This window comes from Sorex araneus, chromosome X, assembly GCF_027595985.1.
Source record: "Sorex araneus isolate mSorAra2 chromosome X, mSorAra2.pri, whole genome shotgun sequence".
Classification (NCBI taxonomy): domain Eukaryota; kingdom Metazoa; phylum Chordata; class Mammalia; order Eulipotyphla; family Soricidae; genus Sorex; species Sorex araneus.
The window spans coordinates 78,808,411-78,821,751 of record NC_073313.1 but is presented as its reverse complement, the minus strand read 5'-3'; the positions used below and the strand labels follow the sequence as shown (position 1 = coordinate 78,821,751).

General features: G+C 41.6%; 1 protein-coding gene across 1 annotated transcript in view; it reads left to right on the top strand.

Annotated features, from left to right (window-relative positions):
• Positions 1 to 13,010, top strand: part of ADGRG4 (adhesion G protein-coupled receptor G4) — a 152,646-nt gene extending 139,636 nt beyond the window's left edge. The window contains exons 21-23 of the mRNA XM_004606657.2: positions 7,397 to 7,498; positions 8,390 to 8,557; positions 12,966 to 13,010. Coding sequence (XP_004606714.2) covers positions 7,397 to 7,498; positions 8,390 to 8,557; positions 12,966 to 12,991 — 296 coding nt within the window. The 3' untranslated portion in view covers positions 12,992 to 13,010. The remainder of the gene's footprint in view (positions 1 to 7,396; positions 7,499 to 8,389; positions 8,558 to 12,965) is intronic.
• The last annotated feature ends 331 nt before the right edge of the window (positions 13,011 to 13,341 follow it).

The following is a 13,341-nucleotide window of genomic DNA, read 5'->3' as shown; positions in this document are numbered from 1 at the left end:
CCCTGAGTCCAGCCAGGAGTGGTCCCTAATCAGAGTCAGGATTAAGCCCTTATCATAGTCTGATGTGTCCCCCATCCAAATATTTTTAACTCAGGTGACAAAACCCTGCAATCATCCATTCACTGTCCATGTTCCAGTGAATAAGCAGATCAATCTGGGAAGAAAAAGGAAGGCTAGCAGAAGAATGAGAGAGTTGGCAGGCATCTCATTGGAATTCAAAGACTAATCTCTTAAATCTGAGAAGGAATGCAACTCCATACTGGAAATCAGAGCAGTAATAGGTGCTGCTGTCACAGGTGCCCCTTGCGTACGTGGAAGTGAGATAATTTTACCTGCGCTGACATGAGGGCTTTATTCTCATCAGTCGCTGCACCACCTTCCTGGTGGTTGCTGGTCAGAAAAAAAAATGTGAACAGGGTCTAGTTTCAGCACCACAGTATTTTTTATTATAAATTAAGAGAAATCCCTCTTGTGAGTTAGTGAGCTGGATCTTTCCATTTAGCTTCGAAAGAGATTGCTGCCTCCCATCTGGAATTGGAGAGTCTCACAGGGCTGGGTCCAGGGAACAAAAATCATCTGCCTCCAATGTCCCATCCAGCGAAGGAAGTCACATGCTTCCACCAGAAACTTTCCAGAGAGAGAGCTTGCCATTCTAGAACATTGAATTTTCAACTTCCACTCCACCTTCCTCTCTCTTCCTCTCTCTTCCTCCCTCTTCTTACCTCCCTTTCTCCCTACTCCCCGCCCCACACACACTCACACTTGCATAGATTTAAGGTGTACTATGTATGGGAGTGGCTTCTAACCAACTCTGAATCCTTGACAGGGCAGCCTTCCCTGAGATGGGATAATGTAGTGGTTATGATCATAAGCTCTACAATAATGCTGCCTGCATTCAGTCCTGACATAGCTTGATGACTTAGATTGGTGGCTAGGCCGAGGTTTACTAAGGCTCAAAGCCTTGGTTTACTTGAAGCCTCAAAGCCTTGTCTTCTTTTTAAAAAGAAGACAAATAGCGGGACCAATAATCCAATACCTATGATGTAGTCATTGCTTAGTAAATAATAGCTGTGATTTATTTTGTAGCTGTTCTGTAGCTTTCTCCTACTGCTGCTAGTTCTAACCTGGCAACCACCCAGAATAAGCCTAATTTGTCCTTTTCATGACAGCCTATTCACATCTTCAATTATAGCTGCCATCTTTACCTCTATTTCCCACTCCAAATTTTCTCTTCTCCAAATACAACTCCCCACAGCTTTATTTTTTTTCCTCTTTCACATTTTTATTTTTTTTAATTTTTATTTTTTAAAAAATTTTATCACCATGTGGAAAGTTACAGAGTTCTCAGGTTTATGTCTCAGTTATACCATATTCAAACACCATCCCTTCACCAGTGCCCATATTCCACCACCAAAATCCCCGGTATACCCCCCGCCCCCCACCCCAACTGTATAACTGATGAATTTCACTTTATTTTCTCTTCACCTTGATTACGTTCCATATTTCAACACAAAACTCACTATTGTTGTGGGAGTTATATCCCCAAACAAGATAACCCTAATAAGGAGGCATTTGATAATTAGTTTTCCATTCAAAGATTGTATGTTTTCAGGTTTTAGAAAAGGTCTAACGCGGCCGCGCGGCTCGGATGTGTCCCAGTCCCGAATCCTGGAGCCGTGTTAGTTGCTGCTCAGTGTCGCCAGGGTTCCATCTGGAGAAGGTGTGCTGGCGGCACCTCCTCCTTCCGGCCCCCCGGTGTTGCTGGCCCCGATTCGGGTCCAGAGCATTGTCCGGGCCGCGTTGCTCACCAGAATGCCTGCCGCTTCTCTGTGGATTGTGTCAGCAAGATGGCCTCCCCACAGCTTTAAACCTACTCTCAAGTTCGTTCTGTTTCTTGCTCACTGTAGAGAACTTTGTTTTGTCAGCAGCCTCTAAAAACAAAGCCTTGCAAACTCAGGCTTTGTCCATATGCTGCTCGGAGAAAGAAGAATCAGACCAGCAAGGACCACTCACCTGCCTTAAGATTCTTTGCTTCTTGGCCTGGAGAGATATAACACGTCAATCATTTATCTTGCATTCACTGACTCTGGTTTGATCCCCAGCACTGCATTTGGTCCCCTGAGCACAGAGCTAGGAGTAAGCCCTAAGACCAACTGGGTTTGACCTCCCCCCAAAAAAACACAAAATATTCCTACTTAGGCCCTACCAGAAATAAGCTTTAGAGGCATTTACTTCTGGGTCATTCTCAACCTCAGCTTACAATAAGTTAAAATCCAAGATTAATCACTGACCTTTGAAGTAACTGGGCAATGCGGAGATAAGCCAAACCTGCATACAGAACCAAGGATTCCAAAATGCACTTGGGACCAAAGAAATATTTTAGGGGAGGAATACTTGGATCAAAAGCAATATTCTATACTTTTAATTTGATGAGTCCACTCTTATTTATTTATTTTTTATTTTTTTATTTAATTGAATCACCATGAGATAGTTACAAGCTCTCATGTTTTGGTTACATTCTCACAATGATCAAACACCCATCCCTCCACCAGTGCACATTCCTTACCACCGATATCCCAGGTATAACCCCCCCTTTTCCACCCTCCCCCTGACTCCAGGGCAGACAATACTCCCCATACTCTCTCTCTACTTTGGGGCATTATGGCTTGCAACACAGACACTGAGAACTCATCATGTTTGTTCTATTATCTACTTTCAGCTTGCATCTTCCATCTCAACTGGTTCCTCTAGCCATAATTTTGTTAGTAATCCCTTCTCTATCCCATCTGCCTTTTCCCCTCCACTCATGAAACAGTCTTCCAGCTATGGGGTAATCCTCCTGGCCCTTGTATCTACTGTCCTTGGGTGTCAACCTCATGTGATGTTATTCTATACTCTACAAATGAGTGTAGTTCTTCTATGCATGTCCATCTCTTTCTCTCACATTTTACTTAGCATGATACTCTCCATGTCTATCCATTTGTAAGCAAATTTCATGACTTCATCTCTCCTAACAGTTGCATAGTATTCCATTGTGTAGATGTACCAAAGTTTCTTTAACCAGCCATCTAAAAGCACTATTCTAAAGAGTGGGGGAGCTAATATAGGATGTTGATGTGCTGTCTTTGCAAGCAGTCAATTACAGTCAAATACGGTTCAATCACCTGCACTGCATATTGTAGCCTGAGCACTACTGGAGTGACACCTCAGCACAGAGTCAGAAGAATGTTCAGGGACATATTTTGAGGATTATAAGCAGGTATGAACTTGGTGGAATGGGAAGGAAAAAAGAAAGACAGAATTATGTACTTGGAACAGCGGGACGCTTGGGCAGTCTCAGGCCCGGGCCGATACCGGCTCGCGCTCCACTGAGACTTGACCCAGGCAGCCACACACTTTGTTGTGGCCGCTTTGCTAAAATACTAAAATACAGAAATCCGAAATCCATATCTCTCCATTCTCAGCAATGGAAAACTAATTATCAAATGCTTGCTTGTCAGCAGCGCTGTTTTTTTGGGGTGGGGAAACTCCAACAATAGTGAGTTTTGTGCTGAAATATGGAAGGTAATCAAGGTAAAGAGAAAATGAAGTGAAATTTATCAGTTATGCAGGCAGGGGTGGGGGGTGGAGGGTGGGAGGTATATTGGGGTTTTTGGTGGTGGAATATGTGCTCTGGTGAAGGGTCGGGTGTTTGAGCATTGTATAACTGAGACATATATCTGAGAACTTTGTAACTTTCCACATAGTGATTCAATAAAATAAATTAAAAAGAAAGAAGAAGAACGTTCAGATATGGGAGAAACCCTCCTCAACTGAAAGGAAAAATGAAATATTTAAGACCCCCAAAAGTATTACTAATGTAGAGAGGATAAAGAATTTGTGTATGAAGTACTTGGAGTTTAAGATAAGAAACATATTGAGCTGCTACATTTGAAAAAAAGTTTGAGACAATACAAAGATGAAAAAAAGAAAAAAGGTATATCTCTTTCAAGAACTTGACAGCTAGTAAAAGTGATGGGAAATATATGGAGAATGCTAAAGTCAAACAGAACAAATATATAAAGATAAGAATGATGGGCGTCACAGATAGCTAAAACAATTCTTGAGAAAAAGACAATGGGAGGCATCACCCTCCCCAACCTCAAACTTTATTACAAAGCAGTAACAATTAAAACAGCATGGTACTGGAACAAAGGCAGAGCCGAAGACCAATGGAACAGGGTGGAATATCCCTACACACAACCCCAAATGTATGATCATCTAATCTTTGATAAGGGAGCAAGAGATGTGAAGTGGAGCAAGGAAAACCTCTTTAACAAATGGTGCTGGCACAACTGGACAACCACATGCAAAAGAATGGGCTTAGACCTCGACCTGTCACCATGCACAAAAGTCAGATCAAAATGGATTAAAGACCTCAACATCAGACCACAAACCATAAGGTTCATTGAAGACAAGGTTGGCAAAACCCTCCACAATATTGAAGATAAAGGTATCTTAAAAGATGACACGGAACTAAGCAATCTAGTAGAAACAGAGATCAACAGATGGGACTACATTAAACTAAAAAGCTTCTGCACCGCAAAAGATACAGTGACCAGAATACAAAGACTATCCACAGAATGGGAAAGGATATTCACACAATACCCATCAGATAAGGGGTTGATATCAATGGTATATAAAGCACTGGATGAACTCTACAAGAAGAAAACATCCAACCCCATCAGAAAATGGGGTGAAGAAATGAACAGAAACTTTACCAAGGAAGAGATGAGAATGGCCAAAAGGCACATGAAAAAGTGCTCTACATCACTAATCATCAGGGAGATGCAGATCAAAACAACCATGAGATACCACCTCACACCACAGAGACTAGCACACATCCAAAAGAACAAAAGCAACCACTGTTGGAGAGGATGTGGAGAGAAAGGGATCCTTCTACACTGCTGGTGGGAATGCCGGCTGGTTCAGTCCTTTTGGAAAACAATATGGATGATTCTCAAAAAATTAGATATTGAGCTCCCATTTGACCCAGCAATACCACTGCTGGGAATATATCCCAGAGAAGCTAAAAAGTATAGTCGAAATGACATCTGCACTTCTATGTTCATCGCAGCACTGTTTACAATAACCAGAATCTGGAAAAAACCCGAGTGCCCTAGAACAGATGACTGGTTGAAGAAACTTTGGTACATCTATACAATGGAATACTATGCAGCTGTTAGAAAAAATGAGGTCATGAAGTTTGCATATAAGTGGATCGGCATGGAAAGTATCATGCTAAGTGAAATGAGTCAGAAAGAGAGAGACAGACATAGAAAAATTGCACTCATCTGTGAAATATAGAATAACAGAGTAGGAGACTAACAACCAAGAATAGTAGAAATAAGTACCAGGAGGCTGACTCCATGGCTTGGAGGCTGGCCTCACATTCTGGGGAGAGGGCAACTCAGAGAAGGGAACACCAAGTAAATTGTGGTCGGAGGCCATGCGGGGGAAGGGTGATGCGGGCTGAATGTAGACTAGAGACTGAACACAGTGGCCACTCTACACCTTTATTGCGAACCACAACACCTACTTAGAGAACAAAAGGGAATACCCTGCCACAGTGGCGGGGTGGGGTGGGGGGAGATGGGATTGGGGAGGGTAGAAGGGATGTTGGGTGTACCGGTGGTGGAGAATGGGCACTGGTGAAGGGATGGGTTCTCAAACTTTGTATGGGGGAAACATGAGCACAAAAATGTGTAAATCTGTAACTGTACCCTCATGGTGATTCACTAATTAAAAATAAATAAATTTTAAAAAAAGAATGATGGGAGTTCAGACATGGGAAATATAGGTTTCAGTGGTAAGACTGTGTATAAAAAACTTCTACTATAATTGAGAATAAAGCTGCTGATGGGAGATATTTCAGCCTCTAACTTTTAAATACAGGATATTTCCAATCAGGATCATCTTGAGTCCCACTTTTATCCTCCAAGGTGAAATTGTAGAATGTGGGAGTGAGAAATGCTGTTATTGTTGGTAGAGAAACATAGCACCTTGATTCTACTTGCAGCACAAAATCAGTGGAAGATGGGGGCGCTGCATTTGTATTTCCTGAAGAGTTTACTTGTTCTGCTGTGCTGTTAATTTTTATGAAAAAATTCTTCATCTATAACCTGAGGGAATTGAACTTCCCAAAGTCTGAGTTCTAAGTCGAAGTTCCCTTTACTTGTTCAAGAGTAGAGCATGAATAATTTTTATTTATTGCTACATCCAAAATTCCCCACCCCCAATTCTAGTAGTCAATAAGTGTGTATTATCTTCCGTGATTTGTGAGAGTCAGGAGCATCGTAGCTGGGTGGGTTTGACTGGGAACTTCTGTGACATTTCAGTCATTCTGTCAGGGTTGTAATAATCTGAATAGTCAGCTGGGGCTGGGGAATGTCCTTTTAGGAAGGTTTAATCACAGAGTTGTGGACAGAATACTTCAGTCCTTTGCTATATGAGTCTAATCACAAGGCAGTCATGGTGACACTTTAGTCTTATTATCACAGCCCAGAGAGTTAGCACAGTGAATAGGGTGCTTGCCTTGCATGGAGCCAACATGAATTCCATCCCTGGCACTGCATGCAGTCCCCTGAGCATGGCCAGAAGTGATCCCTGAACACTAAGCCAGGAGGAAGCCCAAAGTACCACCGGGTGTGGCTCAGAAACAAGCAAACAAAAGACATACAAGAACTGTCTTTTGGAGTTAGTGATGAGATAGAGAGAAAGAAAGATGGAGGGAGGGAAATAGAGAAGCCATAGTACTAATATATATAATATATAATATATATTATATATATTGCTTTTTGGGTCACACCCGGTGATGCACAAAGGTTACTCCTGGCTTTGCCCTCAGGAATTACTCCTGGCAGTGCTCGGGGTACCATATGGGATGCTGGGAATCAAACCCGGGTTGGCCATGTGCAAGGCAAACGCCCTAACTGCTGTACTATCGCTCCAGCCCTGAGTACTAATATATTATAATCTTGGAAATCTTGGGTGCAAACATGCCATTACTTCTGCTCTATTCTCTCGGTACAATGTGGGAATGCAATGTGGGATATACACAAGGATGTGAATATCAGTGATCACTGAGAACCACGTGGTTACCATGACAAGCCTGGTCTGCAAGTTTTATAATGAATAGCAGCCCAGGGTGAAAGCTATGGTTGACATGTGCTTTGATATAGACCTTCTTGACACCACTGCCTTGGGAAGAGAAACCACAAAGGTGAGTTCGAAATGCTAGAATGGCTCTTGGAATCCTTAGAAGGGGTTTCTATAATGGCAAAAATAGGTTTGAGTTTGGACGTTGATGACAGCAAATGAAAAAAGGTTGAAAAAGACTAACTTTTTTCTCACTTAGGATTCCTCATTTTTGTGTTTCACTGTGTGATGAAAGAGAGTGTGCGGGAACAATGGCAGATACACCTCTGCTGTGGATGGTTGAGACTGGATAACTCTTCTGGTAAGATGCCAGTTTGGCTGCAGTTTTGTACTTCACAGGTTTTACAAAATGGATCAGATGAACTTGCTCCTCCTAACTTGAGTTCGTATAAAATCGGCATCAGCATTTAGGCAGTTTCCTTGTCAGGAAAATGATTTGTGGGCTGAGATGAATGAAGTCAAGTGAAGATGCTAACTTGGGCCATCTTTTAACTTAGTGAACTTTTCTTTTAGCCTGGATTCCTTAAATTGTTTTTTCTTGTTGTTACCTTAGTCCCAATTCAATTAAAAGAACATTGATTGAGTGCCTACTATCTTCCAGGAAGAGGTGATGTCTGGGCACTATCCAACAGTGTATTGAGTATAATGATTGTGGAGCTGGAGAGAACTTGTAAAAACACCTAAGATGCCTGGCTAGTTGGCTGCCTGGGTGGACCAGTGGCCCTTACTGTGTAGTGGGAGATGTATTAGACTCTGAGTTTGCTTCAGAGACTATCTCCAGTTTTGGCAAATGGATGTCTATGTGTCAAATGGCTCTTCTAAACAAGGCAGGGAGAGTCTCTTAATCTCAGTACAAAGCCCAGTCTATTTCCTTTATGGAGGTACATTTGAACTTGAAGAGTCTACCACCGGCTTTACCCCAGGCACATGTCAGGGCATATTATGGCCCCTGTGTTGGGTTCCAGATGAAGTAAGTAGGCACCCTTGGTAAGTGGATTGGTTCTACCTATATCACACATCACAGTTCAAACAGAATTATTGAAACCTTAGAGAAAAACTATCTCAATGAGGTGTCCAGAACATACACTTTTGTGCGTTGGGCTTAGGAAAAAACAGGATGATTGGGATGTAGTTAATATACTCTAAAATCCAGCCATTTGCATGCAGACTTTTATTAATTTTGTGTTTTCAGATGGCGGTAGCAGGTGTGCATTAAATGCTGGATTTAAACAGGAGAGACTGAAGAAATCTTTTGAGCACAAACTCTTGACACCATCCCTAAAGTCTACTGCAACTAGTTCCACTTTTAAATCTCTAGGCTCTCCTCAAGGCTCACCTTCAGAAATAAGCTTCCCAAATGGTGAGACAATACGTTTTGTTGTCTACACTTACAAAGACATTGTACTAATATAAGATCACTTATGTGACCCTAGCAAATGCTTCCTCCTTGAACTTAAGTGCTTGAGTGCATGTACATACCTGGGGTCCTTCTGAGTTGTGAAAAGGCATAGAAGCACCTTGTGAACTTTGTAAATACCAGTCTAGTGGTTTACTCGAATCATGTAGAAGAGACTACAAGTTAAAAGAAATTATGAGTAATTAAAAATAAATCAGTGTTGACCATTAAAACCAAAGGAACTTTTAGACTTTGTGAAGTGCATTTCCATTGCACAATATGTGCATAAGTATTCACTGTACTTTGCACCAAAGTTCTAGTGCCATCTCACATTCCAAAAGACCCTTCTACTCATTCACTCCTCCCCTCCCCTTTCCCTTTAGTAACCATAACCATACCATTGTAGAAGTCACCAAGATGAGGAATTAGTTTGGTGTTTTTTGCCATTTATCCTGCTTGAGTAACATATTCCACATATCGGTGAAACCATGTAATAGTCTTTCGTCTTCCAACTTATTTCACTTAGCTTAATTACCCGAGTATTCCATTTTTTTGTCCCACAGGGCATGGTTTCATGTTGGGGGGGAGTGGGCAAGACATACTCAGTGGTGGAGTTCAGAGGATTTTGCAATGCTGGGAATCCAACATGGAAATTTTGCATGCAAAGTATGTGCTATAGTCCTTTTTTTTTTTTGCATCACACCTGGCAATGCACAGGGGTTACTCCTGGCTCATGCACTCAGAAATTACTCCTGGCTGTGCTCAGGCGACCATATGGGATGCTGGGAATTGAACCCTCATTGGCCTCGTGCAAGTTAAATGCCCTACCTGGTGTGCTATCGCTTCAGCCCCATGCTATAGTCCTTGATCAGTCTCCCTGGCCCAATTTGAGATTATAGACCACAGTTTCTTTATCTGGTCATCTACTGATGAGCATTTTGGTGAACTCTGATTATTTTCTGTTGTCAATAATGCTGCTTTGAACATAGAGGTGCAAATAATCTTTACAAATTACTGTTCCCATAGCTTTTGGAGAATGCATAGGTAGGCCTTGTTTAATCATATTGAACTCCATTTTTTAAGTACTCTCCATACTGTTTTTCCATAGAGGCTATGCCATTTTAAATTTATAGTGACAGTGTACTGGAATTCATTTTTCTCCACATCCTTGCCTACACTTATTGCTCTAATCTTGACTATAGGTCCTTATCACAAATTTGAGGTGAAAACTCATTGTATTTGCATTTGCAAATAAGTGATGTTGAACAGTCATGTGTGTGTTTGGGAGAGTGAGAGCAGCTGCCTGTCGCTACTAGAGAATTTTTTATTCAGATCTTTTGTGCATTTGCTCATTGGTTTTATTTTCATGATGTGAATCTGTGTGAGTTCTTTGTGTATTTTGGATATAAATCCCTTGTCAGATTTATGATGTGCAAAGATGTTCTCCTAATTACCTTTTTGCTCTTGTGGTGTTTTTAAAAGTGTGTAGAAATGTCCTCATTTCACATAATTGTATTTGCTTATGAAATCATTCAATATTTTGGTTTTTAGCCACAATTGGCAGTGCTCAGGGATTAGTCCTGGCTCTGTGCTCAGAGATTATTTCTGATGAGGCTTGGGGGACCATATACAGTGCCAGGGATTGAACGAGGATCAGCCACATGCAAGTCCTACCCACCAACCTATCTTTCCAGCCCCTGTTTATGGAGAATTGGTCATGGGAGGTTTGGACCACACTCAGCTGTACTAAAGGCTGAATTCCAACCCTGTTCTCAGGGATTACTCCTAGTGGATCTCAAATTGGGTGCTGGGGATCAAACCTAGGTCAGACAAGTGCAAAGCAAGCACTCTAGACTATACTATCTCTCCAGCCACCTTACTAAGAAAAAAAAACGCAGTCACTCAGCCCAGCAGCAATAGAATACCCCTGAGCTTCAAAGCATTCTGAGATGCTCATCTTCCTCCATTGATAGCTAATTGTCTAGGTAATGAGACAGCTGTTGAGGCAATAATGGGTATTGGGAGGAATAGGCTAGAATAAGGGCTGGTCTAAGAGCCTAAAATAAAGATAAAGGCAAAGAGTTAAGAACCTCAAGTTGGTGTGATAACTGTGTTTGGTACACCCATTTGGAACTAGTGTAGTGGCCTTTGGTAGCATTTCTGAAGACCAAAGTAGACCCCAGATCACACACAGAGAATAGTGTTCTACTGACTTGACTGTAGCCATTCTCCTATCTCCTCAGTGCTGGTGACAGAGCTACCTCATTTAATGTCATTTCTGTTTTGTCAGCTCCAGGAGCAACATGACAACTTCAAATAAAAAAGAAAGCAAAAGGATGAAACCTGGGGCCAGAAAGCTTTTGACTTGAGTCACTAACTTTGGACTTGGGGCATATTATGTCCCTGTTCACAGCTACACTCTCTCTGTCTTCAATGTGACTGATGTGGTGACTGATATCCAATATGCTAGCGAGTTTTAAGACTAAAGGATGCCTCGCTATTTTCTGGTTTAGCAAATTGATCAGTCAACAGAATCTTAGTATTTTTCCACAATACCAGATTATGGAATCTTCATTTCTCTATAGTGGTTCACCATGTCCAAAATATTTGGAGAAACTAAACAAAGATGTATAAAAGAAAACAAGGGGCTGTATAGATACTACAGCAGGTTAAGGCATCTGCCATGCACTCACCCAACCTGGGTTTAATCCCCAGCATACACATGATACCATGAGCAATTCTAGAAGTGAACCCTGAACACAGAGCTAGAAGTGTGGACACACCCAGGTGTGGCCGAAAAAAAAAGTTAAAATAGAAAAAGAAAAATAGTGATTTACCACCCATGATCATAATTACTGATCTTTTTTGTTTGTTGTTTTGTTATGTTTAAAATTTATTGAATCACTGTGAGATAGTTACAAGATTTCATGTTTGGGTTACAATCACACAATGATCAAACAACCATCCCTCCACCAGTGCATATTTCCCCCACCAATATCCCCCACATACCCCCCCTTTCCCGCCTTCCCCCTGCCTCTATGGCAGACAATATTCCCCATACTCTCTGTCTAGTTTTGGCATTATGGCTTGCAACACAGACACTGAGAGGTCATCATGCTTGGTCCATTAATTACTTTCAGCATGCATCTCCCATCCCAACTGGTTCCCTCCAGCCGTCATTTTCTTAGTGATCCCTTCTCTATTCCATCTGCCTTCTCCCCTCTGCTCATGAAGCAGTCTTCCAGAGGATTGCCCCATAGCTGGAAGGACTACTGATCTTTAGACCAGTATTCAGGACAAGTGGCTGTTGCAGATCAGTAGAATAGAAAACAGTCGAGACTTTTCTTTTCAGGAGTATTTGAAAATGCTGTATTCAAGATTTCTCCTCTCCTCTTCCACCACCTCCTCCTCCTCTATTTGGGAGCCACACCTGCTGATGCTCAAGGCCTGTGCTGAGAAGTGACTATTGGTGGCATTTAGGGACCATATATGGTGCTGGGGTTAGAACCAGAGTTGGCCACATGCAAGGCAATTGCCTTAAGTCATACACTATCTCTCCAGTCCTAGATGCAAAATGTTAATGCCTTGTCAAATGATAGGCCATGAGATCCAAGAGGCCTGTGACTGACAGTGAGGTGCTCATCAATCATGAGTACCACTTTTGAGTCCTAAAATTGCACCCTGTAGGATTCCAGAAACTTGACTTGCTTCACTTGGATTGAAAAGGACTCTACTATCACTTTATACTGTTGGGGTTCAGAATCAACCTAAACTTCCAAGACTATCATATTCCTAGAGGATCTAGTATGTCTGTGTTATCATTTAATGTGGTTGCTTCCTAAAGGATTTTTCCATGGATATCCTCCAAGAATTCAAGGATTATCCAAGAACATCCTCCCAAATGCAAATTTACCAAGAATAGCTTTTCTGCTACTCACAGTGCAGAAGCATGTATACTCACCAGTGCCAGAAGCATGTACACATGCTTAATCACGTAAATGGTGGTGTCAGGATGAATGAATCTACCCAGGCTTACAGGACACTATCCATAGAAAGTGTCACAACTTGCCATAACTTTCTAATCCTTCTATTAATTGATTCATTAAATAAATATTTTGTTTTGGTTTGAGGGGCTGTACCTCTTGGTGCTAAGGGCTTACCCCTGGTTCTGCACACGGATCACTCCTGATGGTGCTCAGGGGACCATATGTGATGGGCAGTGATTGAACAAAAAGGTCAGCTACTTGCAAGGTGCCCTACCTACTGTACTATTGCTCCTGTCTTTCAATAACTATTTCTTACACTTCCTCTATGTGAAAAGTCCCCAGTGCCCATAACTGAAACTTGTTCTTTTTTTCCCTTCTTAACATAGGTGACTTTGATGAAGATCCCTACTAGCTTCTCTCCCTTGAGTTGTTGAAGTTGTGCCTAATTACGTGAGAAGAATTTAGCCTGTGGAAATCCAAATAAATTTCGTTCACAAACAAACATATTTTCAAGAATTCCCAGCAAGAGATACCCCTCTTTTCTTCCCCCGCCACACCCCATGTACCTCCCCAATCCCAGAATGGGGGAAATGTCGAATTTCTGAAGCTATCTGCTTCAAATTTGTAGTCACAATATTATTTTGGAGAAGGGACAGAATGAGATAGTATTTAGTGAATGTTCAATTGATAGTAATACATCTATTCCATTCATTAGTTGTTCCTTTGTCTTACTATACTTAAATGTGATAGTGTGTCACTTAT